General features: G+C 40.5%; 4 protein-coding genes and 1 non-coding gene across 9 annotated transcripts in view; 1 reads left to right on the top strand and 4 right to left on the bottom strand.

Annotated features, from left to right (window-relative positions):
* Nucleotides 1-316: 316 nt before the first annotated feature.
* On the bottom strand, nucleotides 317-4,205 carry LOC135335801 (voltage-dependent anion-selective channel protein 2-like). Its single transcript, XM_064531373.1, has 9 exons — nucleotides 4,054-4,205; nucleotides 3,782-3,866; nucleotides 3,316-3,365; nucleotides 3,096-3,180; nucleotides 2,663-2,783; nucleotides 1,866-1,976; nucleotides 1,304-1,420; nucleotides 831-981; nucleotides 317-618 (listed from the first exon to the last, which is right to left on the bottom strand). Exons 2-9 carry the CDS (start codon nucleotides 3,849-3,851, stop codon nucleotides 469-471), a joined length of 855 nt encoding a protein of 284 aa, XP_064387443.1. The 5' UTR covers nucleotides 3,852-3,866; nucleotides 4,054-4,205; the 3' UTR covers nucleotides 317-468.
* Nucleotides 4,206-4,350: 145 nt separating this feature from the next.
* Nucleotides 4,351-4,442, bottom strand: Trnai-uau (transfer RNA isoleucine (anticodon UAU)). Its single transcript is given in 2 exon segments — nucleotides 4,351-4,386; nucleotides 4,405-4,442. It is a non-coding gene; the product is annotated as a tRNA-Ile (tRNA).
* A 641-nt stretch (nucleotides 4,443-5,083) lies between these two features.
* Nucleotides 5,084-7,722, bottom strand: LOC135335804 (ubiquitin-conjugating enzyme E2-17 kDa). Its single transcript, XM_064531376.1, has 6 exons — nucleotides 7,548-7,722; nucleotides 6,629-6,692; nucleotides 6,415-6,446; nucleotides 6,051-6,128; nucleotides 5,620-5,725; nucleotides 5,084-5,385 (listed from the first exon to the last, which is right to left on the bottom strand). Exons 1-6 carry the CDS (start codon nucleotides 7,569-7,571, stop codon nucleotides 5,246-5,248), a joined length of 444 nt encoding a protein of 147 aa, XP_064387446.1. The 5' UTR covers nucleotides 7,572-7,722; the 3' UTR covers nucleotides 5,084-5,245.
* A 71-nt stretch (nucleotides 7,723-7,793) lies between these two features.
* Nucleotides 7,794-14,153, top strand: LOC135335785 (THO complex subunit 3-like). Of its 2 annotated transcripts, XM_064531355.1 has the most exons (12): nucleotides 7,794-7,955; nucleotides 8,066-8,161; nucleotides 8,297-8,420; nucleotides 8,879-8,970; nucleotides 9,166-9,234; nucleotides 9,372-9,448; nucleotides 10,099-10,179; nucleotides 10,305-10,391; nucleotides 10,530-10,608; nucleotides 11,086-11,196; nucleotides 11,607-12,713; nucleotides 12,869-14,153. In XM_064531355.1, exons 1-11 carry the CDS (start codon nucleotides 7,809-7,811, stop codon nucleotides 11,664-11,666), a joined length of 1,023 nt encoding a protein of 340 aa, XP_064387425.1. In that variant the 5' UTR covers nucleotides 7,794-7,808; the 3' UTR covers nucleotides 11,667-12,713; nucleotides 12,869-14,153. The 2 variants fall into 2 exon arrangements, with proteins under 2 accessions (XP_064387425.1, XP_064387424.1); XM_064531354.1 differs by lacking the exons at nucleotides 7,794-7,955; nucleotides 8,066-8,161; nucleotides 8,297-8,420; ... (5 more) ...; nucleotides 10,530-10,608; nucleotides 11,086-11,196 and having other exon boundaries at nucleotides 11,667-12,713.
* LOC135335773 (uncharacterized) overlaps nucleotides 14,085-25,240 on the bottom strand; it is a 26,788-nt gene continuing 15,632 nt past the window's right edge. For 2 of the 4 annotated variants that reach the window (XM_064531323.1, XM_064531325.1), the window contains 23 exons: nucleotides 25,020-25,160; nucleotides 24,763-24,837; nucleotides 24,635-24,697; nucleotides 23,992-24,117; nucleotides 23,265-23,339; nucleotides 23,136-23,198; nucleotides 22,485-22,610; nucleotides 21,759-21,833; nucleotides 21,629-21,691; nucleotides 20,975-21,100; nucleotides 20,252-20,326; nucleotides 20,120-20,182; nucleotides 19,558-19,683; nucleotides 19,247-19,321; nucleotides 19,115-19,177; nucleotides 18,922-19,050; nucleotides 17,812-17,886; nucleotides 17,594-17,656; nucleotides 17,279-17,414; nucleotides 16,221-16,291; nucleotides 15,860-15,922; nucleotides 15,530-15,610; nucleotides 14,085-14,319 (listed from right to left, as the gene is read on the bottom strand). In XM_064531323.1, coding sequence (XP_064387393.1) covers nucleotides 14,230-14,319; nucleotides 15,530-15,610; nucleotides 15,860-15,922; nucleotides 16,221-16,291; nucleotides 17,279-17,414; nucleotides 17,594-17,656; nucleotides 17,812-17,886; nucleotides 18,922-19,050; nucleotides 19,115-19,177; nucleotides 19,247-19,321; nucleotides 19,558-19,683; nucleotides 20,120-20,182; nucleotides 20,252-20,326; nucleotides 20,975-21,100; nucleotides 21,629-21,691; nucleotides 21,759-21,833; nucleotides 22,485-22,610; nucleotides 23,136-23,198; nucleotides 23,265-23,339; nucleotides 23,992-24,117; nucleotides 24,635-24,697; nucleotides 24,763-24,837; nucleotides 25,020-25,160 — 2,043 coding nt within the window. In that variant the 3' untranslated portion in view covers nucleotides 14,085-14,229. The remainder of the gene's footprint in view (nucleotides 14,320-15,529; nucleotides 15,611-15,859; nucleotides 15,923-16,220; nucleotides 16,292-17,278; nucleotides 17,415-17,593; nucleotides 17,657-17,811; nucleotides 17,887-18,921; nucleotides 19,051-19,114; nucleotides 19,178-19,246; nucleotides 19,322-19,557; nucleotides 19,684-20,119; nucleotides 20,183-20,251; nucleotides 20,327-20,974; nucleotides 21,101-21,628; nucleotides 21,692-21,758; nucleotides 21,834-22,484; nucleotides 22,611-23,135; nucleotides 23,199-23,264; nucleotides 23,340-23,991; nucleotides 24,118-24,634; nucleotides 24,698-24,762; nucleotides 24,838-25,019; nucleotides 25,161-25,240) is intronic. The other 2 variants (XM_064531324.1, XM_064531326.1) reach the window with 2 other exon arrangements.

The following is a 25,240-nucleotide window of genomic DNA, read 5'->3' as shown; positions in this document are numbered from 1 at the left end:
ATAAAAGAAAGCTCGGCACTAACATAGCAGTTGTAGCTATCAGTAGTGCTGGGTGTATGTGTGCATGATGCCTGATTGCTTTGAATTTCTCTTTTAGGCCCCCTACGAGAAAAATAAGCAGATATAGGGATCATTGTGTACTTTCTTGAGCACAACTTGCCTCCAACCGGAGGGTGTGACGTCACACACTGCATTTACCTAGCATCACTTGGGGCCTTGCCTATCCTTTTCTTTCGTGTATCTATGCATAAATGAGGTATAAATTATATTATAGTTATTACCAATTGGAATTGTAAACCATGCAAATTAAACTATATAGGTGTTCCCACAAAATCATAGCCATCACTATTTTCACAAAACTCAATAATCACTATAATTACTTGACAATAAGTTAACAATAATGGTCTATAGGAGCATTAGAGCTCAAGCTAACAGTCACTATACAGTACATGAAGTCCTGTCTAGCAATCATGACTCAAAGTCAATGGCCATTCCCAGCTTGTGGCCCCCAGCGTTGATGTTACGTCCCTCCACAAGGCAGGAGAGGTTGAGCTTGACTCCAGTACGGAGGCTCTGGGTGTAGGCCATCCCAATCTGTCCCTGGTTGTTTACTTTGGCCTGTGAATGTGAGGGGAGGGGTCAAATAGGGTGTGGTTGAGGGGGGCAGAAATTGTATGTACATATTAGAGGAAAAAACTGGGGAAGAGCTTTTCTAATTTTAAGGGGGTCAAGGATCCTTACACGAGAACAATAATTATAAAGCCAAAAACACACAAGATACATTTACGCATAAGCTAGTACGAATGCACGAGTTACTCTCCAGCACTCACCTTCAAGATGGCTCCATCATTCAGGGTGTACTTGGTGGCCAGTCCCAAAGACACATTGCTAGTCTGCAGGTTGTACCTGGTGGAGAGTCCCACCTCGGTCTTGTCACTGGCCTTGTGGAACACACTTGTCTGGCAGTCGGCAATGTCAGCCCTGTACAGAGAAAGAAGGGACAGTGTAAGGATACACTTGTACACACCTAAACTAAAGTCAAGCATGTGGTTGCTTCATCAAGCATTACAATAGATTTTAGAAAATCCAAAAAGACCACCTTGAAGGAGATCTAAGTACAAATAACTATACACTTGTACATGTGTGTACATGTACTTCATGAAGCCAACATACACAGTCAGAAATAGTCAATGGGATACTAATTATGGTAGATGCATAGAACCAAAAAATGAACCGATGAAGTTGACGTACACGAAAATGTCTCTCACAAATGGCTACGTGTAGAACACAAAGTAACACTCACAGTTTGGTGTTGACAGTGAAGTCAGCGCCCTGGTAACCCACGGCGACATTGTTGGCTGTTAGCTTGGCGTTGGAGGTGTTGTAGCCCACCTGGTAACCACCATACCAGCCGTTGTACCTAAAGGGGAGGACACACAACACGTGCATAATGGTCACAGATAGTGGGCGGGTGGAAGAACACCACATGAGATGAGAATATTCATAGTTGCTAGGTGCACACACACACACACACACACGAAAGTGAAACTGTAATGTGGCTACCTATCGCAACTGGTAACTATGCATACAAAATGTAGTAGTTAATGGTGTGTGTGTGTGTGTGTTACAGCCATGAATACAATTCACAACCAAAGGCATTTCTTCTATATGCTACACATATTATGTATATAGCGCTTAATTTTCGAAGCGTTACATTTTTTGCTGCTTTCGAGGGTTAGCAATCTAGCTAACAGCGGACGCAGCATGTATTGCGTATTAAACGAGATGTTTTTAAACGAAGTTCTACTAAAGTTAAGTGCCTCGAAAAGTTTGTGCTACACAGTATATAATTCTCACAGACTTACTGGAAGACAGTTGCTCCCCTGAAGATGGGGCCAGTCATTTGGAGGTCAACATCAGTATCCACATTGACATAGTCACGTTTGTAGTTGGTCTTGAACTGGGCAGACTTGTTTCTGGAGCGGAGAAAACAGTAGTAACACGACACTAAACAAGTCACATGACATTATTGAAGCCATACATGTCTACAATACAGAACAGACTCTATAATAGTAGGTGAATAGAAGTTACTCTACAGCAGGAACTTAAACAAATGAAATAACGTCCTGTTATTTGATACATTAGGGCAGCAGCTCTAAGAACAGTTTAAAGGTCACAAACAAAGGATATACGGACAGCTGAGAAGTGCTATAAAAAAGGTATCAGCAACCCATAGTAACAATTTGTACAGTAGTCATTAATAAGCGACGGTACAAATGCTAAACTTTAGGGTTATTACTACGCACAAGTAACAAACAGGTTAAGCATGTCTACAATACAGAGAAGGTCCTATAATACGAAGTATGTACAAGCTTAGTAAGCGAGGCTATTGAAAGTTTTACCGTTACACGAAGATCGAGTTTAGTAGTGATTACAAGCTACAGTGTTGCATAGTACAAATAGGTTACACTTTGGGGTACGTACAAGCTTAATAATTATAAGCGAGGCTAGTACATGTACACAAAGACTATACTTCTGGTACGTATGAACTCTTAAAGTGAGGCTACGTACAATGTAGTATAATTATAGAACACAAAGGCTGAATTGAATTAAGGGTAATAATTATATTGAACACAAAAGCTGAGAGAGGTTAGTGTCTCACCCGCTGGAGGGCAGGAAGGAGGAGTTGAGAGTGAGCTTGAGTCCATCAATGGAGCAAGGTTCGTAGGCCAGCTCTGTGTTCAGCTCTGAGTTGGTGTTCCAGCTCTCAGAGAACGTCACTCCTACACAGAAGGGAAAAGGGAGAGGGGTCAAAAACCATGACATTATTCCACCGTGTGTCATGCACAAGAATTGTATATTCCTATACTACCAGTGCTACAACAATATAATAACGGCATAAGGTTGCTTGTGCATTGCATCTGAAATTATTCACAATTACTCAAACTCACGATCAAGCAACTAATTTTTGTACAACACAACAATCGAATCAAATACCTATGGAATGCAACCACTGAGTAAACATGCACAGTCATTAAATTAACATGCAATCAAGACAGATAATTTCTTGGTGATATATTCTAATTAACACTCACCATAGTCGGGAAACTTGATCTTGGTCTTGAGGTTTCCACTTGTTCTGTTCTTCTCGAGATCATGAGAGCCGTTGGTCTCAAACTCCTGTGAGCGAAAGAGTGGGCATTAAAAAAAAGCAGATAACCACTGGTATGATGAGGACATACGACTGAGTCAGCTATAGGCAATTAATGTATTTCATGGATAAAATTCACCAATACGACCATTACGAGTACTTACTACTCCAGACTCTGTCTTGGTCTTGAGTCCCAGCTTCACCTTGCCAAACTCTGAGCACACATACGAGAGAAAGAGAGAGAGAGAGAGATCATGTAATCAGACAATGAAGGTAACAATAGAAACACATGTACCAGTACAACAGCTTGACATGAAGAACACGCCTTGCTTTTTAACATTAGGCTAAAACAGACACTTTAATGAGGGTTGCATTAATTAGAAGAGTCAGCCCTTCAGGTAGATTACATTGGTCTGTGAATACGTTAAATAAAACACTGCTTTTTAATAAAGCTATGTTTTCGAGGCAAGTGTATGAAAACAAGAATAGCAAAATTATTTTAAAATTTATGGTAGAAATGTCCATGTGGCGCATAATTAGAAAGGGGGCTTATTTTGATAAGCACAGTACAGGTACACAGCATGAGTGTACGTACAGTATAGGTGAGGGAACATCACTAATAAAACCCACCATATTCCTTGTCGAACAGATCGCGGGCAGACTTCCCGAGATCTCCGAAGGATGGTGGAATTTGAGACATGTTGAAAAATATAATCTGAGGCAGAAATACAAACTTTCGTCAGTGTCAAAATAAAATGAGTGGTACACAATAATGATGCAATCTAAGCTCAAAGATTGGTCAATGGGGAAGTGGTGTTTTGGCCACATAAAAGCTTTCAACACAGATATCTTCGTATATGAAACATACGTTACACGTATGGATAGTTTTACACAACCCTTACCGGCTAGAACAGACAGAGAGAGGCTTGGTATATAGCTGCTGGTTACAACCCTCGAATGACCTTGATATAAATGATCGTGAATGTGCACTAGATCACGAGAAGCGCATGCGCCAAGGAGCCACGTGGCATTGCCATCACAACAGGTCATTTCATGCAAGGGGCCGGGGGATCAACATCAACTTTCAGAATGACCATTAATTGTATTGTGTGTGTATTTTCTTAGCTTTATTGCAGAAAAGCACACTAACATGCTCCAAAAAAATAATCTTTAAAAAAGTTGAAAACAAAAAAAAACAATTCCCTAGGAGAGGATCGAACTCTCGACCTTCGCATTACTCAGCCAATACTGCTTATAAGTACGACGCTCTAACCGACTGGGCCACTAGGGAACGCTGGCCAAGCTGTGCAAAACCACCCAATTATACAGTCACACGAGAAGCTAGGTCCAAACCCGTGTTTCAGAAGATGGAGAGAAAAAAAAAGAGAATACGGAGAAAGAAATTGAGCATGGCTCTTTCACACCTCTAGTTTTCTCGGCATGTGGAGGCATGGGCAAGGAGGCCTCAGTTTTGTAGTGAAGAGACTGGCTGGAGACCTAGCCACAAAAAGAAACGAAAGCTACAGTCGAGTCAGGTGGTAGGCTGGATGAGATGCAGTCTGGCCTTTTCATTGGCAAGATCAGCCATACGTTGTGTTCGTGGTTCTCCTTCCACCCGCAGAAGAGACATTTGCCAGTCTCCAATGGACCTGATCCAAGCGGAGACACGGTTCGAGTGCAAATAGACTATACATGTATATATACCCAAAGTCTCACAAAACTTTAGAACTCTAAATATGTACATGTTTATTTTTTCTAACTGTCCTTCCACATTATAATTTATCATAATAAAAATAAAAAAATAAATTTTATATATACATGCATGTACATGTAGGCTTACTGTCTGAAAAATAATACGTTTATTGGCCTTCCCCCATGCACCCAAATCCCAGCATTAAAGGTAGGTAACCAAAACTATATAATAATACTGTACAGCTTGATAAAATTATTACACAGCTCCTATCAATTTGCATACACAGCAAGGTGCACAACATAATAATACACTCTACACGCTATCGACAACAATGAACATAGTTTTTTTTTCAAATTTTTAGTTTGTCCATGTAATTATGCTTGTGTGAGAGACACTTGATGTTACATGGCATACTTCCTTGTCCATTCTTTTGCCGTCTCATTGTACTTAGCTCTATCTGTTTTGTAGATCCGAGCAATGTCGGGTACCAATGGATCATCGGGGTTTGGGTCACATAACAAGCTACATATTGACAGTAGTACTGTGTGTGTGTGTGTGGAGAGAGAACAAACAATAAATCAATGTATTGTAAGCTGCAGTTGGTGTGCTATGTTTTCACTGTATACGCAATCACAGCAACATGTAGAATACAAAGCCATACATGTACATGTGTATGATGTGTGTGCATGATTGTACACTAGACTGTAATCGTGCACCACATGAAAGAGAAATACCAGCACACGTTAAGTACGGGCACATCAGGTTGTTCTCGTACCTTTTGAGATAGTGAGAGCTGGACTCCACTGAGACCGTAAGATATCCAGACAAATACTTCCATTTGAGTTAATATTAGGATGGTATATCTTCGTTGTAAACGCTATCTGTAAGGCCAGAACACCAACAGGAAATCAACGCACAGAATACAGGAAGTAAGCACAGCTGTAATGCATACACTATAAAGTATAAACTAAGAAGCCCAAAAGAACAGGCTTTACATTTAAACAACCCAATGAGGTGAAAACCAAAAAACCACCGAACGGTACATGTACATTGTAAGAAACAGTGTACAGTTCAGCTTAACAGTAGTACATGTAGCCCTAAACAAAATGCCCAGAAACGTGAGACTACTGCTCCAGTGTACATGCTCTATTTCCTATAACTACACATTCTTGTACACACATGTATGTAACTTCACTCCTCTCTCACCTTTGGTGGTTTAAACGGATAGTCTGTAGGAAAGTGGATACTTAAGAAGAATACACCACCCTGGTATGGACTGTCTGGCTGCAGAGACAAGTAGAGCATGTTAGTAGTAACAAAGCAAATGCACTCCGCTACTGTACAATGCACAATTAAGTAAAACTGGAGACTACAGTCTCTACGAGATGAGCGAACAATTATAATTAAAGTATAGCGAGTACACGTATGTAACTATGCTAAAAGTAGCATCTTCGCCAAGGAATGTGTTCCGGTAGCTATCTACTGTAACTGATGTCTTGTGAAAACCAGTACTACATTGGTAACTTGATCGAGAACAAAAACAAACAAACGAACACACATATCCACTTACTGGTCCCATTATAGTGGCTTGCCAGTGGAACACTGTGTGGGGAGAGACAACCACATTATAATACACTGTAACTTGCTTAGATCATAGCTTAGACAGTACACTGTATTGAGAATACAAAGACACACGAACATGTAAATGTATACAAGCTATAAAAGCTGGCTATACTACTGTACATGCGTCTATGCACATGATATCAATTACCGCATGAACTTACAGTCGTCTCCTACTGGTCCTGCTGAGCATTGTGCTGGAGGGTCACGACCCAGGTCTTGTAACTCCTAGAGGAGGGGGGCATTATTTAAGAACGATCAACAGAGACAACATGTATAGATCTAGATGCGATACACCTACATCTAATCTACATGTATGCTGGAATTTGTAGAATGCCTCCACCTAAAAGTTAAGAGACAAACAATCAAGCAATGGTATCTGCCTGAAGCTAAACACATGTCGTGCAGAACAACCACTAAGTATAAACATATGCGTACAACATATGTGGTCCCAGGTGTTCTAATTAACACCCACCTTGTGCGTTAAGCTGACGACAATAGCTAGAGGCACACTACTAAATGTATTAGTAGCCAAACATTATGAGTTATGAAAGTGGGCAGTAAAAGGAAATGCTGACTGTAAGATATCAAAATTGATTAGTCATGTTGCATGATTTCGCACACAATCCATAATGCATATTCATGTTATGGGGTTGCCCCTAGGCCCTGAATGACATCACCTAACTAACCACATAATCTACATAATACTAGTTCATAAGTGAAAGTACATCAAAACCTCAATTAATAGACACACACGTACGGTTTATAATCCACTACATTATATTCAACAGTTAACTATATGAACGGAAGTAGTACCAAAACAGATATTATACAGATTAGGAGTTATGGAAGGTACTAGCTATAGTACACACAAGTGATGGAATCGGTATGCGTTAAGGAAAACCATGCATACATGAAAACCTTGATATTGACCTTGGATAGGATTTAGTACTTCTATTGAGTATGTAGTGCAGAGTAAGTTATCACTAATAGGCCACACAACCAACACACAAACTGATCTCTGTACAAATATCACCAGATTAGTGCATGATATCTTCTAGAAACAGCTGCCTCAAAACACACCTTATTAATTCTTTTCAGGGCCATATTTCTGTAATTTGTGAGGAGTAGCCCTTCTTGAGTATTTCTCAAGGGTCAGTCAATAGTGAGAGAGACCCAGATGTCCAATAAATAAAAGTAGCAGCGACAAGCTGTTCTTTTTTTCTATGTGGAGAAGGGCGTGCACGTGACAGACCAAATAGAGACAATTACGTAACCAAGCGTGGGTGTGGCAATAATATGTGGGTGTGTCATAGGAGGTTATAAAAATGGGCGTGACTGAAGATGGGTGTGGTACTAGCTGAATGGGCGTTGTCAAACCTCGTGGCAGTGAAGATGCAGCAAAGCAAAGCTAAGAAAGAGTATAGCGAGCTAAAGACACACTTTGAGAGCAATAAGAGAAGCAAGGAATATGTGTCTCATCAGTCAAAGGTACGACGAGTGTAATAAACCTGAAATTAATGTTGCGCATAGCTGATTTTAGCCTTGATATGGAGTCTCAGATTATGTTAAGTGGTATTAATACTGTTTGCTGGCTGTAGGTTCATTCTGTCTCTTGGAGCTCGGATGGGTCACGTCTAGCGAGTGGATCGTTTGATAAGACAGTCACAATTTGGACACTAGAGTCAGACAGACTGGTGAGTGGGTGGTCATCACATGATGTCAGTTTCAATTATTCCGCTGCCCAGATAAAGTATATCCACTCAGTTTAGCTAAATTTCATAGCACACTAGTGTAGCTGCAGATTAAAGCACTCTACTCTGTTCCTTTAGAGCAAGGAGGGCAACTATAAGGTGCACTCTGGTAGTGTGGACCAGCTGTGTTGGCATCCCTCCAAGCCAGAGGTCCTCGTCACTGCCTCAGGGGACAAGACCGTCCGCATCTGGGACGCCAGGAGTAAGCCCACAATTTAGTGACATTCTAACTCATTTAATAAATTCTTTGGAACTCTCGGAACCTCGATTATCCAGCTTGGCATTTTTTTGTTGTTGATAATTCAGAAAATGGGAGTAGTGCCCCTTAAATGTGCATGCGTATTGTAGCTGTTACTATGGATACAGGCCTGCTTATCTTTTGCGCATGCGTAGACAACCATTTTCATGTGGCACTGCTGTTTATCAATGAAGTTGGTGGATCAAGGCGTGGTTTATCTATTCGATTATCCGGCCTGCCTAGGTGTCCGGATAATGGAGGTCCCACTGTACATGTTATTATAATAAATGTTGTACTAATTAGTAACTTCGCCTAAACATGCGCATGTACCTTAGTCGTAAATGTATATAGTCAAATGACCTTAATATTCCACTCTCTCTTTGTCTTCTATATCTTAGTTTCTCCCCCTCTCCCCGTTGCAGCCGGTAAGCCGTCTCAGCCCATTAACACAAAGGGTGAGAACATCAACATCTGCTGGAGTCCTAATGGCCACACCATAGCAGTGGGGAACAAGGTCAGTATTAACTAGCACTAACAAAATTAGTGTATTTCTTCTGACAATGCTATACGTAATTATAAACGTAATACCAAGTGATCATGTTGAATTTCTATTCTCTAAAAAGGAGCACTCTGATAAAATACAGAAATCAATATTGCCATGTAGCTTGACAAAAGGCAATGACTCTATATGTATTGGTTTATTTTACAGGAGGATTTAATCAGTTTCATTGACTTTCGGACGATGAAGGTCAAGCAAGAAGAACAGTTCAAGTATGAGGTGTGTTTAAAAAGAAGGTTCCCTGAAAGCGTTTTGCTTTCTTTCCAAGCAGTGTTACAGGAAACCCATGAACAATCTATATCATAACTGAACATACGTATGTTATGCTTTTAATTATAACAACTATCTACATGCAGGTGAATGAGATCTCGTGGAACAAGGATAATGATCAGTTCTTCCTCACCAATGGCAACGGCTGTGTGGTTATATACAGGTACTACTACTAGTCTATCGTAGAAACCGGATTATTAGCGCATGCCATTTCAATATTTCGAACGATATTCTGAGAGAGTAGAGTCTTGTGAGAAGAATTTTTGACAACCGAGAGGCCACTTTACAGTTTGTAAATAGCTTGAGAATGAGGCCTGCATGGCAACTAGGCAAGCAGGCAGCACTAACTAGATCTATACCCGTGGCCGCCCACGCACGCCTCGGGTAAAAATGGTCCAAGTCCAAATCTCACATTCTCTCAGCATGATCAGACAAGGTAATATGCAGTGTGCCCAAAGAGTCCTTCTAGATAGATATCACCAGCTATACAGCTACAATGCACTGAACAAGCAAGTTAGCTCACTAAATTAGCTGCTAAATTTTCACTAATATCCTTCGCATAATTGCTTCAATTCAAGTACAAACATCTGCAGTTGAGCATGCGCTTAAAATAACGATACGCTTACAATTGAGTAAGCGCTAGTAATCCAGTTTCTACGGTTTGTATATTCATCGGCCTAGCTGTGGGTGCCTCTAGCTACGGTGTGTGTGTGCAGTACTTTGAGGGTTAGGGTTGTGTATGTAATTCAAGTATTATTATTATACATGTGACTAATATTGCCCCCCCCCCCCCACACACACACACACACACAGCTGGCCAGAGCTGAAGCCTCTGCACACCATTAATGCCCACCCTGCCAACTGCATCTGTCTGGAATTTGACAAGACAGGGAAGTAAGTTGAACACATTTTGTTGTCAAAAGTTAACTCAAAAGTTAGCTCAGAGTCATGCAATTAAATCACAGTAATTATACCTGCATGTACTGCATGTAGTTAGTAAGTGTGTTCCACTATTGCAGGTATTTTGCCACTGGCAGTGCTGATGCTATCTGCAGTCTGTGGGACGCCTCGGAACTGGTGTGTGTGAGAACGTTCTCAAGATTAGAGTGAGTTTATCAATAATCGTATCTTTGTCTTGTCATTATAATTACAGAGCAAAGTGCACGTACGTATAATTAATGTAACGTGTTCTTCAGTAGAGCCTGTGTATTGATCGAAAATGTGTCTTCTCTCCCTGTGTACAGTTGGCCAGTTCGTACGCTGAGCTTCAACCACGACAGTCAGCTGATAGCTTCGGCCAGTGAAGACCTCCTCATTGACATTGTGAGCATACGCACACATATACATATACATGCATGTACACACACCATACACGAATGTCCCACTCACTTTGTTCATTTATGGCAGACACTCTTCTACTTATGATTATTTTTCTCTTAAAACCCCCGCCAGTCATACATGTACTGTACGTGTCATCTAGTGCATGTTACTGCCACACCATTTTGTGTCTCCAACCGGCCCCACATGCCCATGCACTCATGTACTTATACACCCACTCATTAACCCCGTTACCCCACATGCCCATATGCACTCATGTACTTATACACCCACTCGATCATTAACCCCGTTCCCCCACATGCCCACGCACTCATGTACTTATACACCCACTCATTAACCCTGTTCCCCCACATGCCCATATGCACTCATGTACTTATACACCCACTCATTAACCCCGTTCCCCCACATACCCATGTACTTATACACCCACTCATTAACCCCGTTCCCCCACGCACCTTACAGGGTTTCGTAAAGTCTGGAGAGCTGGTACACCAGATCACCACTCAAGCCCCCACCTTCACCGTGGCCTGGCATCCCAAGAAGAACCTCCTGGCTTATGCCTGTGACGATAAGGTCAGCATCACCAGCTTAGATGATGCAGCATGTTGTAGTTTCATATAAGTTTGATAGAAATTACTCCCATAAACTTTCACTAATCGTAGAATGTGTTAGTTGGCCAATAAAAGTGATTCCACTAGCTGACATACATGTAATGTTGGTATGCATACCCTATGTGGTATACGTGGTCATGTGTGGAGGAGGGTATATAGTTCCCCTTTGTGCGTGCATGGGTAAGGGTATAGTTCCTTGTGGAGGGCATCAATAATTGTTTCTGGGAGTCGCTTAATTTCTGTTGGTCACTTTCGGCACTGCAAAGGGGTCATGCAGTACGTGTACTGGCCCATCTAAATTTACACTGTATATTATCATAAAATTAATAATTATAATTGTGTTAAATACCCCCCCCCCACACCACACAACAGGACAAGCATTCTCGAGACACTGGAGGTATCTGGCTCTTTGGACTGCCCAACTCTAGCTAACTCTCAGTACGTTCTTTTTGACTCTCTTTTTCTTACCAGCACTCAATCCATTTGATGGACGTGTCCTCCTATACATGTATATGTATGTTCTTCTCTGGCGTTCATCAACTGTTATATTGCACAAACCAATGGCTTAGTATTTTGTGCACAATAACGTGAAGTATTCTCATTGTTTTTGCAACCATGCAAGCAAGCACATGATTGCATGCATGTACAATAGCTTTCCCTGGAGTATACTCCAAGCCCTTGTGTTCATATGATAGTCACCCTATTATGCATGCCTCCTAATAAGATGTACAATTCACTATTCACCGTATAATTATACTAACAGTAACATTCACTAGCTTAGGCATAATTATTATACCGTCATAAGTAGATTAGCCGTACAGTACGTACCAGTGTCTGCTGAGTATGCTATACCATTGCAAGTGAATTTGACAGTGCATAATGAGGTCAACATTGTTTCCGTACTGTGTGCTCACAATCCTGTGGATTCAATCAGCCCTAAGTTCCCCTATCGAGAGCTCTAACCCCTCAAGTCTGTCAGACCCATCTCTCTCATTCAACTACCACGGTCAGGCTGCTTACTTTCACAGCACACTTGAAAGAGCTCTACTTAACGACTCAAATGTTTTATATCAGCTCCAACAAATATTCTTCCCAACCAAAGACCACCTCAATGTAGCTCGACTACCCTTCAGTGTAAGTATTTTAGTGGACTCAGTTTTGAGCCCAAACAACCAGACCGAGTCCAATACACCATTTAACTGTAGCACTGTGTGCCGGTGGTCCAATGTACCGGTGGACTGGTATCCAGAGCTTTCAGCCGATCTATACAGTGATGACCTGAGGCAGTATGTACTTTCGATACACGAGAAGCTGAAGGAGTTGGATTATGTTAGTTGGAGTGTGTTGCAGTTGCTAGCTGCGTTTGGTGAGAAAGAAGACCACCATCCTTTAGTGAGCTTCACACTCATCGTGCCTACAATGAAGGCTCTTCCTAGCAGGGCAGATGCTTCACAGGCTCTGTTGTCTGTTATGGCCTGGGTGAGCTGATATTAAACGTACTCGGTACTTTCTAAATATGTGCTGAATTCCATCTAACTTTGCATTGGGTTTTTTTAATTTCATAGAATGTTACACATGCATGCTTAATTCAGACAGCATGATAATTGTATTTACAGTGTTTATTGAATTTTTAGGTGAAGGCTTATGCGAGAGCAGGCTCCGATCATTCGGTCGAGCGGTCAGACCAAGACAAAGGTGATGTGTTCCTCTCTAGCAGAAAGTACGATTCTTACCTCGAGCTTTGCATCCTCATCTTGTTTGTGTCCATTAACGTTTTCCTCACTTTAATGGCCGGAGTGTTCCTCAAATCTTTCTCATCATTTCTCGTCAAGAAAGCGACTGCTATTCTCAAGGAGAGTACACGCATGTTAAGCCTCTACTGGGCTACGGCTTTAGTATTGACTGCCACAAATATTGGCTGTTTTATGGCTGATTTATACGCCTTTCAATATACACTCGGTGATAGTCTCGAGCATAATATTCTTTATGCAAAGCTTTTTCTTATTGTTTTTGTGTTGCTCTCAGAACCTTTTATTGTGTACTACACAACCAGACATTTCAGCATTATTCTCAATGTGCCAGACAAAGTTGTACATGCACTGTGCTGTTGTTTCTCGAATGTGTACGGAAGTAGATTTGCTCATACAATAGCGGTGCTGAATATTTTATGGTTTACTCATCGAGTGATAACTGCTTTAATTATTATCTTGTTCCATATTGTGGTATCCCCAGCGGAAACTTTCACAACCGTTACACTAATATTCAGTGTCATCATAATATCCATACTCCTCACTTCATACGTGCTCCTCACTTGTAACGCACCTCGAAAAAAATTAAGTGTTAAAACAGTTTGTCGAGTGTTTTGTGCAGTGGTTACCGGGGCGTTAGCTGCCGCCGTGGTTGTCTCATTTTCCCTGGTTTATCTCGCATTTCTAGACAACGGTCTACATAGCAATGGGGTGGGAGGTTTTCTACTCTCTCTATTGCCACCATTTACGTTCTTTATGATTGGACTTATCGTACAGAAAAAGTTCCTACGAAAGAAAGAAACTGATAAGTCAAGAGAAGATGAAGAGATTGCTGTGAGTCCAGCGACTGGAAATGTGACAAAAATTGCCGAGTATCAACTGTCTGAGGCTGAACGTGCCGTGGGGAGGGGGAGGGGGAGGGTAAAGGGGCATGGCATGTCCGTCCCATTCAGTCTAGACAACAATGCAGAGGATAAGGTGAACCGTCACAGGAAGTCGGGGGTTGAAGAGACCTCTAGACTTGTGGAAATTAATTCTTAAATTTCTTATTATTATACCACAAGAGAGTTTATTATTTAAATTGTGTACATCTAGATCTGTGTGAACTAATTAACAACACTTCTTATCATGTTAATTGGAGACAATAACTTACTATAAAAAAGTTCACGCACATACGTTAATAATACTATACATGTAACTGCAGCAATGGGGTTCATGTAATTAAAGTTCTTTTTAAATTGCTAGAGTTAGAGCTGTCTGGCTCGAGCCATTTTGAGCCACGGCTTCATGAGCAAGTTGACAGCTTTCTTGTTGCTCTTCTTGCACAGCTTAACGTCCTGCAGAGGGTACAAACACATTAAGTACACACGTTGAAGTGGAACCCCTCTTAACGGCCACCGGCCACCAATGAAGAAAGGCCAACTATGATATAATATAATTATTATACTACATTACACACCTTCTACAGTGCCTCTAAAATTATGTCGAATATGCTGAGTCAGCAAATTGTGTGAGATTTTTTCATGAAGTAAATGTAGCGTAACAACAAAAAATAAAAGACTCTATAGTATATTTATGCAGTAGTATCCATGCAACAGCCACTATCAGATTGCATTCCTTGGTGAATCGAAGAAACATTTTCGTGGCAACTACCGTATAGCGCAAAATTTTCGAGGCACTTATATTTCGTGGAATGGCCTCTAATTTAAGCATAATGTTCGTGGAATGACTGCTTACCGGAAGCCACGCCTTTAATCTTTGTCACGTTATAGCAGATAATTCTAATTAAAGAACAATTTTCATGGACTTAATTTTTGTGTAGGATTGCTAACCCACGAAATCAGCGAAAATTTCGCGCTATACGGTATGCATATGTAGATGTACATGTACATGTTCCCATGCAGTACAATACAAGCAAAGTCTTATTATGCCTTGGTGCGCATGCGCAAGCGAGGTATACGGTAGTGTGTGTGTGTGTGTGTGTGTGTGTGTGTGTGTGTGTCTGTCTGCCTGTGTGTGTAGACTGCTACAGCTGCTCAAGGATCAATGAAGTGTAAGTAAGAGTTTCTATAGGCTTCTAGTCATGTTTTCTTGGATTTTAATTCATGGATTTGCAAAATAATGCTTCGTTCTCGAGTTATGCCTAGTTTTGCTTACTTGGAATACCATTGCAGCCTTTTCAGAAGAGCACGTAGCCAAACTTGTTTACCGAGTGTTGCTACTCTACTTAGTAGTTAGCTCTGCACTAGAACGCTAGCTATTGGTAGCTGTAGGAGTGAGAAAAGAGCTGCAAGGCTCTGCTGATGGCAGCCATTAATTTTAGATTTGAACTTTGGCATCAATCCTTTTTAACAACAATCATGGTCGATCATTACCCACTCTTTGAGTTTGCATGCAGAAAATGTTCATTGTGTGTATAAAATTAAGCTATATGTTATGTAGCTTTGGCATCTTCACCGAGGCATCAGCACCTGGGGTGCTTTCATTTGTATAAATGGAAGTAGAGTAAGCTACATGTACATGTAACTCAACTCTGTACTAACTCACTTCACACAGCTTTGTTGCGTCGATCTCATTGTCCAACAGTTGGATGATGGGAGCTCCATACTCCTGCACTATGCCTTCACACTGCACAGACAGACAATCCAGTCATTAAATTAAACCATGAATAATTATACTGATAATGTGTTTTCATTACGTGGTGGGTAGGTGCATGTACATGTACACTTGCACTATAATTATGCTGTACATGTACAAGTAGCTAAAATAAATGTTTTCTAGGCAATAATTATAACCACATCAATTAAGTCTAAAAAATTATTTTAATGATAAAGCGATGCTATGCTATGTACATGTACATGCACATAATTATCTCACCTCTCCAGAGATCTCTTTGGGAAGCAGCGAGCAAGCCTTCTCTAGTGCCCCCTCCACTGTTTTCTGTGTGTGTGTGTGTGAGGGGGGGGGGGTGAATACAAACTGAAGGTATAGTGCACCTGTTGGTATGCATAAGCCATTCCCACATTCCCATGCAATAACATGACAAATACAGACTAAAGAGTTCTGTTTCCTAAACCCAATTTTGGCAAAACAACATGTCTGCAACATGTACATGTACATGTATAACATAAAGCGATTAGAAAATGTGAATTTCTTGGTACGTTATTATACATACATGTACATGTTGTAGCATGGAAAACGACCACCCACCAGTATGGAAATTGCCAATCACGCTTACCTCAGAAGAATTGGAGTCGATCAGAGACTTAACGGAGTTAATGGTGAACTTGCAAACATCACACTCCGTGGCTGCAATACAAATAACGAAGATGTCACATGATAATACAGTTGCTATAAATATAATTACTCACACAGAACATACATGTACATGTACAGTAGGTTACTACTAAGTACACAATCAAAGATCATTCAATTGCTCAGGGAAAAATTTGAAGTGGGGCCTAACAAGTGCAGTATATCAAGGTGTGCGCATGCATGTACAATGTACATGTTTGTATTATAATTATAAGGTACATTTTCAGTCATTGGATGTGTTCCGGTAAACTACGCCTAGGTGTTTGTGGGTAAATTATTCGTTGAGGTCAGCTTGCCCACGAAAATTACCCGCTACACGGTAAACTACAATGTACAGTAGCGGTCAAAAAAAGTACCCGTTCTGTTTACGTAGTACGTCCGTAGTACGCTGGTACGTTGTAAAATAAACGCTAAAAATACGCTATGTACCGTTGCATTTTTTTTCTAATCAACTGTTGTTAAATTTTCGTTCGGCCACACCCATGCAGCTCTGCACGCAGCTAGCTAGCTAGAACTTTTGCAGCAGTTAGCTGTTGGATATTATAGCTAGCTAGCTAGCGTTTTCTAACCTTGTAGAACAGAGATAGGACTCTATAGAGACTGCAGACATCCTTTTTGATGAGAAGGTTAAAGAACTTGTGAATGGTGCGTTTTATGTCTTTGTTGTAGATCTAGAGCTAGACTTACAGCTAGACATAGCCATAGCATAGCTAAGTAGCTAGACTACTCGAGATGACTAGGATTGCCTCTTGTTCGTTTTCTAAAACTTTTCTGCAAACGTACTTGCAACGTGCAACGGTAATTAGCAGCGGTACGGTAAATTCAACGCTTTTGATACTGCTTTGAACGTACTATGGACGTACTACGTAAACGGAACGGGTACTTGCATTTTGACCGCTACTGTATATATACAATGTGCGTAGCAATGTTAAAAATGAGGTGGTATGTGATCACGGCCAGTAAACTTCAGTGGGTGGGTACCTGCTTTAGGATTCTTGACGAGTGGTTGCTGTTCAAAGAGGCACAGGTGGAGGAGGGTACAGATTGCCTTGGTTGCTGCACCATCCAGTAGCAGAGTCACTATCTCGGGAGCGTACTTGTCAACAAACGTGACGCACTGTGTGTGTGGGTGGGCATGTGAGGGGTATGGAGGGAGGGTGTGTTGTGGGTGGGAGTTGTGTGGACACGTCCAATAATCAGAAAGGCCTCGAATAAAAGATTTACTAAATAGACCAAGGGGCTTATACATGTACATGTACATATAACACAGTTCATATACTAGAGTCCCTCACTCACTTCATCCTTAATACTGGAAGGCAACACAGAACACACTTCATCCAGAGCCTTCTCAATGGCAGCCTACACGCACAGCAAAAAGTATAACAGGCACACATAAAAAGTGACAAAACTGTATGTGATGTGTTGAATGGCAGCGAGGCTCCACCCAAATGAAACCTCGACAAACATTCCAGTAACATGTCCCTAAAAGTGTGTATATCTACATGTACATTTACCTCAGTTATGTTTCCATTTATCAAGGAGACCAGTTTTTCAATGACATACTCACAGATAACACACAACGGTCCAGCCTAAAGACAACACAGCAGTTACTCCAATACAACGTTAAACTGGTTATACGTGTACGTAACATGTACAGTGTAACTACATAATTACACAAACACATTGCTTTGATTTGGCAAATCAGCTACATACATGTCCATTGTACTACATGTACATGTAGTTGGTAATTTTCGGGGACAACATATTCATGGTTTTCATGGTTGGAGCTATGACCACGAATATTTTACCCATGAATGAAGCGACCTTGCCTACCTTGTACTAGCCTCGATCCCAGGCCGCACTTCACTTAGAGAAGTGGGCCTGGTATCGACTGCTTGCGCATGCGCTAATGGATTTGGATAATATCGTATATGCTCAGTAAAATAATGACATCACAACAAACGGAAGTAGTGGATTGAAGGAAGTAGATAGAAACTTTGATTGAAGGTTTCTAGCCCATCGGATAGCATTCTCTGATAGCTACCCTTAGCCTGCTATGTTAACAAAGGACTCACAGCCTGCTACAATGTGGATAACGATCGTCTGAACGGAGTGAAAGCTGACAAGAGCCTATATAGACAGGCCACGCCCATTTAACACTAACTTTGGTGAAAGTCTACTAACTACTGCTACCGGAAGAAAATAGCTGTACAACAAACCTACACAGCTCTGTCTCTAGCTAACTAGCTATATAGCTCTGCATGACTTTTAGGATATTTTCTCTGCAGTATTATAGGAAATTTTACGGGGAAAAATATCCAATAATTCTCAGTCGATAGCAGGCCTTCTTTTCTATGAAGGCCGGTGAAGGAGGCTAACCTTGTACCTGCAGTGCAAGCAGCAACCACGAAAATAAATGACTAAATACTGCTCAACCACGAATATTTTGTCCCCCGAAAATTACCCGCTATATGGTAGCCTTAAACAAATACAAATACATGTACGCATGGTTGTACCGTGAAAACATACATGTACATTATAAATGTACAACAATTATTTTATGAGTATCATGTACTCTTGCACCTGCTTATAAGTACAGCAACTTGAACCCAACTTGAACCCACCTTGGGAGACGTTACTCTGACAGCAGAGTTAGTACATAATTTAATAGCAGTGCAGACTGTTTTCGGATCAAGTTCTTGCTCAAGGGCAGCAATAATATCCGGAGTATAGAGCGTCATAAATGTCTTGCACTGTGCAGAGAGTCACAAGTTCATGGCTGTTGTACTAATGTCAATACATGTACAGTGTACGTACCTCAGACTGTATGGTGGCTGGTAGAATACTGCACACTTTTTCAAGAGCCTGCTCAATTTCAGTCTGAAGAAAAAGATGTCATTTACAAGTGAGTGAGAAGTCATATGCACCATACTGAAACTAAAGGTGTACCTCGGTAGAGTTTTTCTCAAGAAGACTGTCCAGTTCTTTCATAGCAAACTCACATAACACACACGTGGCACTAGCCTACAATCAGGGATCACCAACAACACTTCAGTAAAACATGTACATTCATAAACCCAGGTTCACCGTTCGTTACATACATGTATAATAATAATTATAGCAGTTTGACTTTCTCTAAGCACCTCCATGTCTAATCTTATACAGGGTATAATTTTCGTTGGTGCAAATTTTCGTATCAAATATTCGTACAGGTCAGGATAGTGACGCTTGAAGTATTGCAGTATTACATGTACATGTACCTTGGGAGACGATACTTTGCTGACTGATGTGCACAGCTTAATAGTAGTACACACTTGGTCAGGTGAGAGTCCATCAACGAGTGCTTGAATGATCTCATCAGCATACTGGTCCACAAGGGAGACACACTGGGAAATAGAATACATACACGACACGACGTTAATTACTATTGTCTGGAATTGATACTAGACTTCCGTATTTGGCATACATTTTCAAATACATACCTGTACATGTACACGTAAATTTTGTACTTGAGACAAATTTGTGCGGCTCAAAAAATAATGGTGATGTACATGTAACCTGTGTACGCATTTGAACTTTACAAGGCGAGTGGCGAGTGAATGGTTTAAATAAGAAAATTATCCACTATACATGTATATGGTACAAAACCAAGTGTCTAAGCATGAAGTCGGTTGAAAAACGTGTACCTAATAAGACAGGCAGTTTGCCACCTAACTGGTCAAAAGGTACATGTAAGTTTATTTGTGCAGAGACTACAGTCATGTATAATTATAATAATTATAGGTAACACCATGTACGTAGTTCACACATGCACCATCTTACCTCAGTCTGGATTGTTTTGGGTAGAATACTGCACACTTTCTCCAGAGCAGAAGTGATGGCAGCCTACAGGGGAGGTAGTGGGGGGGGGGATTAGTGTTTCCCCTTCCCTCATTATTGTATCTATATGTATACCTCAGTGTTGTTGTTTCCGATAAGACTGTCCACTTCTTTTATCACAAACTCACACAGAATGCACCCCACACCAGCCTGCAGAGTGAGTAACAAATGATCTGAGTGCATCTGTATATAGCGTGCCGTACCCACTGTATTGGGTCATCAGTCACATGGCAATAGAATTAATACAATGTTTACTCTGATGCCTTGACCTTTAAATTTCAGAGTAGTTATTGGTGCTTGTGGTAGATCTACTGTTGCGCTATCTAGCAAGCTCACATCCAATATTGTAAACTGTTATAGAAGACTGCAACTAACCTGACTGCACTGGCCTATGTACAGTGAATTGAAAATCTACACTTTTCATGCACTAATCCTTGTCTAAATCTGTGTGGTTAATGTGGATTACTGCAGTGCACGTGATGCGTGTTCTATACCTTCTCTGGCTACTGAAGATACATGTACTAGCTTCTACATCACGTTGCTAGGCTAGAACATGTGTACACATGCAAACACGTACATGTACTACAGTCATGTATGTACCGTATAGCGTGAAATTTTCGCTGGGTTAGCAATCCTCCACAAAAATTAGGTCTACAAAATGCTTAAGTAGCTAACAGAAGACACAACGTCATTTGACCAAATAACGCTAACGAAATGCTTTTAATTTAAATGCCAAAAATATTGATGCGGTAATCTCTCATTCACAGTAACCATAATAGAGAAATCACACTAACCAACCTTGGGAGACGATACTTTGCTGACTGATGTGCACAGCTTAATAGTAGTACACACTTGGTCAGGTGAGAGTCCATTAACGAGTGCTTGAATAATCTCATCAGCATACTGATCCACAAGGGAGACACACTGGGAAATAGAATACATACACAACACGAAGTTAAGTACTATTGTACAATGTATCAATTGAAGAATTTGAAGTATTCTTCGAATTTTAAATTAAGCCACATGAAAGGTTTGCATTATGTACACGTACACACACTACAGGCAAGTATTAGGTACATTATTCTGTATAGTGAGTAATTATGCCTCGGTGTGCATATGTGCACTCATGGGCATGATATATCACAGAGTGCTTTCAATTGGTGCAACTTTTTATATACATGTACATGTAAACCACTCAATTTTGTAAAGCTCAAAACTGATGTACATGTACAACATTCATGCGCATTTAAATTGTGAAAATTTAAATTCTTGTATGAATGCTCTAAGTACGAACTTTAATTTTCACCATACGAAAATCACCTACAATAAATTATGAGACCAGGTGCATTGCCTAAACACGGAACGGGTTGAAGAACATATTCTATCTATTATAAACTTTGTAAAACAAGAAGTTTTATCACCTGACCGGCAGTATACGCATGCATATCTTACCTCAGTCTGGATTGTTTTTGGTAGAATACTGCACACTTTCTCCAGAGCAGAAGTGATGGCAGCCTGCAGGGGAGGTGGTGGGGGGAATATAGTGTTTCCCCTTCCCTCATTATTGCATCTACATGTATACCTCAGTGTTGTTGTTTCCGATAAGACTGTCCACTTCTTTTATCACAAACTCACACAGAATGCACCCCACACCAGCCTGCAGAGTGAGTAACAAATGATCTGAGTGCATCTGTATATAGCGTGCCGTACCCACTGTATTGGGTCATCAGTCACATGGCAATAGAATTAATACAATGTTTACTCTGATGCCTTGATCTTTAGATTTCAGAGTAGTTATTGGTGCTTGTGGTAGATCTACTGTTGCGCTATCTAGCAAGCTCACATCCAATATTGTAAACTATTATTATAGAAGACTGCAACTAACCTGACTGCACTGGCCTATGTACAGTGAATTGAAAATCTACACTTTTCATGCACTAATCCTTGTCTAAATCTGTGTGGTTAATGTGAATTACTGCAGTGCACGTGATGCGTGTTCTATACCTTCTCTGGCTACTGAAGATACATGTACTAGCTTCTACATCACGTTGCTAGGCTAGAACATGTGTACACATGCAAACACGTACATGTACTACAGTCATGTATGTACCGTATAGCGTGAAATTTTCGCTGGGTTAGCAATCCTCCACAAAAATTAGGTCTACAAAATGCTTAAGTAGCTAACAGAAGACACAACGTCATTTGACCAAATAACGCTAACGAAATGCTTTTAATTTAAATGCCAAAAATATTGATGCGATAATCTCTCATTCACAGTAACCATAATAGAGAAATCACACTAACCAACCTTGGGAGACGATACTTTGCTGACTGATGTGCACAGCTTAATAGTAGTACACACTTGGTCAGGTGAGAGTCCATTAACGAGTGCTTGAATAATCTCATCAGCATACTGATCCACAAGGGAGACACACTGGGAAATAGAATACATACACAACACGAAGTTAAGTACTATTGTACAATGTATCAATTGAAGAATTTGAATATTCTTCGAATTTTAAATTAAGCCACATGAAAGGTTTGCATTATGTACACGTACACACACTACAGGCAAGTATTAGGTACATTATTCTGTATAGTGAGTAATTATGCCTCGGTGTGCATATGTGCACTCATGGGCATGATATATCACAGAGTGCTTTCAATTGGTGCAACTTTTTATATACATGTACATGTAAACCACTCAATTTTGTACAGCTCAAAACTGATGTACATGTACAACATTCATGCGCATTTAAATTGTGAAATTTAAATTCTTGTATGAATGCTCTAAGTACGAACTTTAATTTTCACCATACAAAAATCACCTACAATAAATTATGAGACCAGGTGCATTGCCTAAACACGGAACGGGTTGAAGAACATATTCTATCTATTATAAACTTTGTAAAACAAGAAGTTTTATCACCAGACCGGCAGTATACGCATGCATCTTTACCTCAGTCTGGATTGTTTTTGGTAGAATACTGCACACTTTCTCCAGAGCAGAAGTGATGGCAGCCTGCAGGGGAGGTAGTGGGGGGGATTAGTGTTTCCCCTTCCCTCATTATTGCATCTACATGTATACCTCAGTGTTGTTGTTTCCGATAAGACTGTCCACTTCTTTTATCACAAACTCACACAGAATGCACCCCACACCAGCCTGCAGAGTGAGTAACAAATGATCTGAGTGCATCTGTATATAGCGTGCCGTACCCACTGTATTGGGTCATCAGTCACATGGCAATAGAATTAATACAATGTTTACTCTGATGCCTTGATCTTTAGATTTCAGAGTAGTTATTGGTGCTTGTGGTAGATCTACTGTTGCGCTATCTAGCAAGCTCACGTCCAATATTGTAAACTGTTATTATAGAAGACTGCAACTAACCTGACTGCACTGGCCTATGTACAGTGAATTGAAAATCTACACTTTTCATGCACTAATCCTTGTCTAAATCTGAGTGGTTAATGTGAATTACTGCAGTGCACGTGATGCGTGTTCTATACCTTCTCTGGCTACTGAAGATACATGTACTAGCTTCTACATTACGTTGCTAGGCTAGAACATGTGTACACATGCAAACACGTACATGTACTACAGTCATGTATGTACCGTATAGCGTGAAATTTTCGCTGGGTTAGCAATCCTCCACAAAAATTAGGGTCTACAAAATGCTTAAGTAGCTAACAGAAGACACAACGTCATTTGACCAAATAACGCTAACGAAATGCTTTTAATTTAAATGCCAAAAATGTTGATGCGATAATCTCTCATTCACAGTAACCATAATAGAGAAATCACACTAACCAACCTTGGGAGACGATACTTTGCTGACTGATGTGCACAGCTTAATAGTAGTACACACTTGGTCAGGTGAGAGTCCACTAACGAGTGCTTGAATGATCTCATCAGCATACTGGTCCACAAGGGAGACACACTGGGAAATAGAATACATACACGACACGACGTTAATTACTATTGTATTGAAGAATTTGACATATTCTTCGAATTTCAAATTAAGCCACATGAAAGGCTTGCAATATGTACACGTACACACACTACAGGCAAGTATTAGGTACATTATTCTGTATAGTGAGTAATTATGCCTCGGTGTGCGTATGTGCACTCATGGGCATGATATATCACAGAGTGCTTTCAATTGGTGCAACTTTTTATATACATGTACATGTAAACCACTCAATTTTGTACAGCTCAAAACTGATGTACATGTACAACATTCATGCGCATTTAAATTGTGAAAATTTAAATTCTTGTATGAATGCTCTAAGTACAAACTTTAATTTTCACCATACGAAAATCACCTACAATAAATTATGAGACCAGGTGCATTGCCTAAACACGGAACGGGTTGAAGAACATATTCTATCTATTATAAACTTTGTAAAACAAGAAGTTTTATCACCAGACCGGCAGTATACGCATGCATATCTTACCTCAGTCTGGATTGTTTTTGGTAGAATACTGCACACTTTCTCCAGAGCAGAAGTGATGGCAGCCTGCAGGGGAGGTAGTGGGGGGATTAGTGTTTCCCCTTCGCTCATTATTGTATCTACATGTATACCTCAGTGTTGTTGTTTCCGATAAGACTGTCCACTTCTTTTATCACAAACTCACACAGAACGCACTCCACACTGGCCTGCAGAGTGAGTAACAAATGACCTGAGTGCATCTGCCAGTAGCGTATACCCAATGACATAATTATAGTATACTCACAGTATACAGGTATAATGCATATTATATCAAAATGCTGTACTAGAAAGCATATAATTATAGGAGTACACTATGCACAACCATAAATGACACACCACACTAACAAACCTTGGGAGATGAGACTTTGAGAGACGAGAATTTGGCGGAGGTTGTGCACAGTTTAATAACTGTACAGACTTCGTCGGGAGTAGCACCATTGACGATTGCTTTAACAATATCATCAAGATAATTGTCCACAAGGGATACGCACTGAACACAGAATTGAGATGAAGTACACGAGAGCAACATTGTACATGTATGTTAGCAGCACAATCGGAAAAATACTTGTA

This window comes from Halichondria panicea, chromosome 5 (genome assembly GCF_963675165.1).
Source record: "Halichondria panicea chromosome 5, odHalPani1.1, whole genome shotgun sequence".
Lineage (NCBI taxonomy): Eukaryota > Metazoa > Porifera > Demospongiae > Suberitida > Halichondriidae > Halichondria > Halichondria panicea.
This window is presented reverse-complemented; position numbering and strand designations above follow the sequence as displayed.